The sequence below is a fragment of the Scomber japonicus genome, chromosome 19 (assembly GCF_027409825.1).
Source record: "Scomber japonicus isolate fScoJap1 chromosome 19, fScoJap1.pri, whole genome shotgun sequence".
Lineage (NCBI taxonomy): Eukaryota > Metazoa > Chordata > Actinopteri > Scombriformes > Scombridae > Scomber > Scomber japonicus.
The window spans coordinates 31,583,876-31,589,875 of record NC_070596.1 but is presented as its reverse complement, the minus strand read 5'-3'; the positions used below and the strand labels follow the sequence as shown (position 1 = coordinate 31,589,875).

The following is a 6,000-nucleotide window of genomic DNA, read 5'->3' as shown; positions in this document are numbered from 1 at the left end:
CATGTATTCAAACTGTGTTTTTGATCTATTTCAGATTTTTGTTTTAATTTACACACAACTGCACAACGCAGGCAAGTGCTGAACTGAGTTTTGCCATGCTTACATTACATTTATAACTGACTTCAAATACCTGATGTTAATCATATTATATCTGTATAATCACTGTGGAATGATGCTAAATGCTAATTGATGAGGACTTGGGTTGATTGGAGGTGTGGGAACACACAAAGGGAGGATTATATGGTTTAGTATTTGCTTCTGTCTGATCAGATTTTCTTCACGTGTATTTGAATCATACAGCTTGTAATGATGAGTTTAATATTTCAGATGACACAGGCCATGTGGGAACACTTGTATTCATTCATGTAGTTTATTTTCTAAGCAGTGATATTTGAGTGGTTGCAGTATATTGTGTTATTCTACATGAAATCATGTTTCTGTGAATGATGAATAAAGTGTGAGCTTGATGAAATCAGTTTGCTCAGAGTGTCTTCACTGGATCATCAGCTGCTTTCTGAGTCTGTTGAAGCTTCTGCTGAACTTTGTTCATTAAATGTCTGTTTGACTTTATTCTGAGCAGCAAGTCTGACAGAGACTCAAAGAAAACACAGCTCACAGCATCATAATGAACATATCCTGAAGAATATTACATCCACTCTGGATAATGATGTTTTCTGTAGTGACCACTAGATGGAGCCACAGCTGATATGGACTAAAGGAAACCTGAGCACACTGAACTGATATTACAAGAAGGATCAAGTGTTTAAACTGTGCACACTTCAAGTAGCTCTTCAAGTGTTTTGCACTCAATACAAACTAGAACTGATATTATAACTGATATATATATATATATAACTTATATTAAATGTAAAATGTTCATATTTTAACTTCAGTCTAATGAACAAGAACATCCACATGGTAGAAAACATGCAAAAATATAAATAAAACCTGGCAGTAATGTTGTGTATCAATAAAGTTAAATTGAATCTATAATTGAGTAATTCTTCATTTTGTCCACCAGGTGGAGACAGAGTCCATGTTGTTCACTGAGCAGCATCACAGAGAAATCACATTTATAAACTATTAACAGTCATTTTAGTTCATTAGTGTTTTATTTTATCATGTAAATCATTTTCTTTATTTATGAGGAATATTTTTTATATATTTCTAAATATTTACAGCTCGTTCAGTCATCAGGAATCATAATGTAAAACTAGATATTTGCTGATTGTTTAGTTTTTGCTTTATATTTTTATTTGATATATTTTTGCATTTTTTTTTCAATGTGAAATTTCTTGTTCATTTTGTTAAATCTTGTGTTTGTCTTGTTTGTGTGTATTTAATATTACAGTTGGACAGTTTTACCCAGATTTCAAATATAAAAAGGAAAACAAAGAATAAAACCATTAAGTGGCAAATAATATTTTATTATCATTGAATCATTAGCTGTATGTTCAAATATAAAAAGGAGAGTAAATGTGTTTAATGGCAATTTAAAGAAAACATGTAATACCATTTAAATGAGTTAATCATATCTTGTCCTTACATTTGTTTAATTACACATATATACTCAACCAGAGAAACTGATCATTTATGTGAAAATGCTCATAACTGTGTTTCTGTACAACATGAGCTGCATATATCTGAATCTGATGTTGAGGTTTTAGTCTTTTAAAAACCTCGTCTGTAAAACATTATTTTTAATTTAAGAACATTTACACCTGAAGGATTCATTAACTGCCTGGATCTGCAAGAAAGGTACAAACATAAAAACATAAAACCATCAATGAGAACAAATAAGTCATAAAAACTGAGTCTGCTGGATGATTTGAAGCAAGTGTTCAAACCTGCTAAATGACTCACTGGATAAATATTAATACATAGTAGAGTGGTCTACTATAGTGTATAATAATAATAATGTTCAGAATAAACAATGACAGATTTCTACAGAGAGGTTAGATAGTTAATGAACCCTGAGAGAAAGATTATATATTAATGACAGAACTATCTAAAGTACATTAAAGCTGTTAAAATAAAACCATTTGAACCTGTAGAGTTTATCCAGCTCTAACAGACGGGCTGCAAAATAATACAAACTATAATTATTTATTTATCTTTAGGGGTGCTGGGTTTATATTTAGGGGGCTTGAGCACCAATAAAAGGACAAGGACAACAGGCATTAACTCAAAAATGTGGTATAATTTAATTTAAATGTTCATAATTTCCCAAAAATATGTGTAAACAGGCATGAAGTTGGTTAAAAAGGTAGTAGTCTGTATCTCTAAATGTTTCATGGTGGATGTGAAGACAATAGGAAGGTGAATGAATAAAAACCTGCAGTGAAAACGTTCTGGGGGATTAAATCATAAGAACAGTAAATAGAGAACAAATTAATAACAAAAACAGGGTGTGGAAAGTCTACGTGGATGATTTGAAGCCAGAAATGAGAGTCACTTTCCCTCCCTGCTCCTCCTCCTCCTCCTCCTCCTGCCGGGTGGAGAGGAGGAGGAGGGCTCACAGATCTGACGCAGTGTTCCTCACTTCCACTCCCCGCTGCCAGGAAGCCTCACAGCGGCTCGGAAAGCTCAGAGAAACACTCACATCTACGGGGAGAGAGACCCGGAGGACGGGTTCTGGAGGCGATGAGGACGGCCGGGACGCAGAGAGGGCAGCGCCGGCACCGGAGCACACATATGGACTTAAACCCGGAGCTGTAACCGCGGAGGTTTGTTCTCATTGTGTGCTGAGTGGCGCAGGAGAAAAGGATGCCTCCGCGGCCACACACAGCCCTCCTGTTACGATCCAAACGCCAGATTATTCCCCGACAGAAAGTGTCTTCTCTGCCCGATCTGACGGACGCTTTGCTGCCGCTGATTCCTGAAGGACACCGTCCACCATGCGGCCCGCTCAGCACCCATGAAAACTCTCAATGAAAACAAGGAGCAGCAGGAGGAGGAGGAGGGGTCTGGCTGCAGAGCCATGGAGGACAAGGAGAACAATCTGAAAACGGCCAGGTTGTGGAGGGATGCCGCCCTACGCTCCAGGAAGCTGCGGAGCAACCTGCGCCAGCTCACCCTCTGCTCCAAGAACAACCAGATCATCCTGCCGGAGGATATATCCGAGATAGAGGTGCTCAACCTGGGCAACAACTCCCTGCAGGAGCTGCCAGACGGGCTGGGATCCACCCTTAACAACCTGCGCATCCTGGTCCTCCGCAGGAACAAGTTCTCCTGTGTGCCCTGCGTGGTGTTCGAGCTGGGGCAGCTGGTGGAGCTCGACATGAGCCACAACCTCCTGAGGAGCCTGTCTGAGGGTGTGAGCCAGCTGAAGGGCCTGAAGAAGCTCTGCATCAGTCACAACAAGATCCAGTCTCTGCCCGCTCAGATTGGAGCGCTGCAGTTTCTGGAGGAACTGGACATCAGCTTCAATGAGCTGCGAGACTTCCCCAGGTCCTTCAGCTGCCTCAACAGGCTGCGGACGCTCGACGCAGATCACAACAAGCTGAACCAGTTCCCCCCCGAGATCCTGGCGCTCAGCGACCTGGAGGAGCTCGACTGCTCTGGGAACAAGTTTGAGGTTTTACCAGCAGATATCATGAAGCTGCAGCCCATTAAAATCCTGTGGCTCAGCAGTCTCCACATGTCCTCGCTACCTGATGCTTTCTGTCACCTGCACAACCTGGAGAGCCTGATGCTGGATGGGAACAACCTCACAGCGCTGCCCGCTTCGTTTGGCAGCCTGCAAAGACTGAAAATGATCAATCTGTCCTCAAATGAGTTTGAGAACTTCCCCCAGGTGATTTTAAGCATCACAGGATTAGAGGAACTGTACCTGAGCAGGAATAAACTGACTCATATTCCAGAGGATATCGGGCAGCTGGGGAAGCTGGCGAACCTTTGGCTGGACAACAACAGTATCACATATCTGCCGGACTCCATCGTGGAGCTGGAAAAGCTGGAGGAGCTCGTCTTACAGGGTAACCAAATAGCCATACTGCCAGATAACTTTGGAAAGCTGTCCAGAGTGAACATCTGGAAGGTGAAGGATAACCCGCTCATCCAGCCGCCGTATGAGGTGTGCATGAAGGGGATTCCTTACATCGCCGCCTATCAGAAGGAACTCGCACATTCCCAGCTCGCTGTGAAGCCGCGGCTTAAACTGGTCCTGATGGGGATGAAGAACGCCGGGAAGACGCGACTCAGGCAGAGCGTGGTAAGCCGACAGCAGGACGCTGCAGGGATCCAGGGAAGCAAAGGAATCGAAGTCACCAACTGGGTGGCAGACGCTGATCGCTGTCTCACTTTTCTGGTGTACGATTTGTCAGGGAAGCAAAACTACGACCTCATCAAACCCTTCTTCCTGTCCCCTGGTGCTCTCTATGTTCTGGTCGTGAACCTTAAAACGTATTCACCCAAAAACTTTTATGCCAACGTCGGGTATTTCCTCCACCTGCTCAGTGCCAAAGTTCCCCACGCTGTCGTGTGCTTGGTGGGCACGCACGCCGACCTGTGTGGGGAGGTGGAGCTGGAGGAGAAGAGTCTGGACATCCACAGGCAGATCGGCCTGCAGGAGAAGAGGGACATCCAGAGTCTGAGGAGCCTGGCTCTGCAGGTGGACCAGGCGCTGGAGCAGGGCTTCAGCGTCCGCACCTCCAGCCCTCACGTCCTCTTCTATGGCGTCTCCGACAGGAACCTACGGAGGAGGAAAGCCCAGCTGCAGTACATGCTGAACCAGCGGCTGCAGATCCTGTCTCCTGTGCTGAGCGTCAGCTGCACAGAGACACAGAGGAACATTCAGAGGCTGCGGGAGAAGCTGATGTCTGTCGCAGACCACAGGGACATCTTCCCAAACCTCCACCGCGTGCTGCCCAAGTCCTGGCAGATGCTGGAGGAGCTGCACTTTAAGCCCAAAGACCTGTGGCTGTCGTGGTGGGACTCGGCCCGGCTGGGCCTGCAGGCGGGGCTGACGGAGGACCGGCTGCAGAGCGCACTGTCCTACCTGCACGAGAGCGGGAAGCTGCTTTACTTCGAGGACAGCCTGACACTGAAGGAGTATGTTTTCCATAATCTTCCACGTTTCATTGCAATCCTCAACGTCTTCTTCCAGAGGGACGAGTCCACGCTGCTGGACCGGCTGCTCTCTGAAGGGGAGAGGGGGGACAAAGGCCGGGTGAGCCTGGTGATAGAGGACGAGAAGGGGGAGAACCTCAGGGTCACCCATCTGCAGCATCATGTGGAGGGCTTCCTGCAGCACGGCCTCCTGCCCTCCAACATCATCCGTCTGCTCCTCCGGCCGCTCATCCAGACCCAGCAGGACCTCCATCTCATCATGGAGCTCCTGGAGAAGATGGGCGTCTGCTACTGCATCAACAAACCCCGCAGCAAACCTCTGAACGGGGCCACCGCCTGGTACAAGTTCCCCAGCTACGTCAGCAGTGAGGAGCCCCGAGCGGAGGCCTCGGCCAGCGGCGGCTCCGTCCCCCTGTGTCCACTCTTCTCTGTGGAGCAGCTGCACATCCAGTACAGATTCCCCTTCCTTTTCCCTCCTGGACTGTTTGCTCGCTTCAGCGTGCAGATAAACAGCCACGTGGTTCAGCGGTCGGACGGCAGGCATCAGATCTTTGCTTATCGGGGTAAAGTCCCGGTAGAGATCAGCCACCAGCCCTCCAAAGGGAAGCTGCAGGCAGAGACTTTGTCCATCACCAGCCACGCCTCGCTGCCCAACATCTGGACTGCGTGGCAGGCCGTCACCCCCCTGGTGGAGGAGCTGAACGTGCTGCTGCAGGAGTGGCCCGGCCTGCATTACTCTGTACATATCCTGTGTTCCAAGTGCCTGAAGAGAGGGTCATCCAGCCCACACGCCTTTCCAGGTAAGACCGCTTTAATCACTCATGTCTCAGGTCTGCTTTGAGAACAGCTGACAAGAACTAATTTTGGGCTTTAAAACTCAAGAAAACTGCAGGCTGATGTTTTAAAAAGAAAATACAGCATCTTTTTCAA

The 6,000-nt window shown here is 46.6% G+C and overlaps 2 protein-coding genes across 2 annotated transcripts in view; both read left to right on the top strand.

Moving 5' to 3' along the window:
* Positions 1-2,882, top strand: part of LOC128379946 (uncharacterized) — a 5,484-nt gene extending 2,602 nt beyond the window's left edge. Inside the window, exon 3 of the mRNA XM_053339583.1 lies at positions 2,562-2,882. Within this exon, the coding sequence (XP_053195558.1) occupies positions 2,562-2,882 (321 nt within the window). The remainder of the gene's footprint in view (positions 1-2,561) is intronic.
* mfhas1 (multifunctional ROCO family signaling regulator 1) overlaps positions 2,561-6,000 on the top strand; it is a 30,366-nt gene continuing 26,926 nt past the window's right edge. Inside the window, exon 1 of the mRNA XM_053340660.1 lies at positions 2,561-5,870. Coding sequence (XP_053196635.1) covers positions 2,918-5,870 — 2,953 coding nt within the window. The 5' untranslated portion in view covers positions 2,561-2,917. The remainder of the gene's footprint in view (positions 5,871-6,000) is intronic.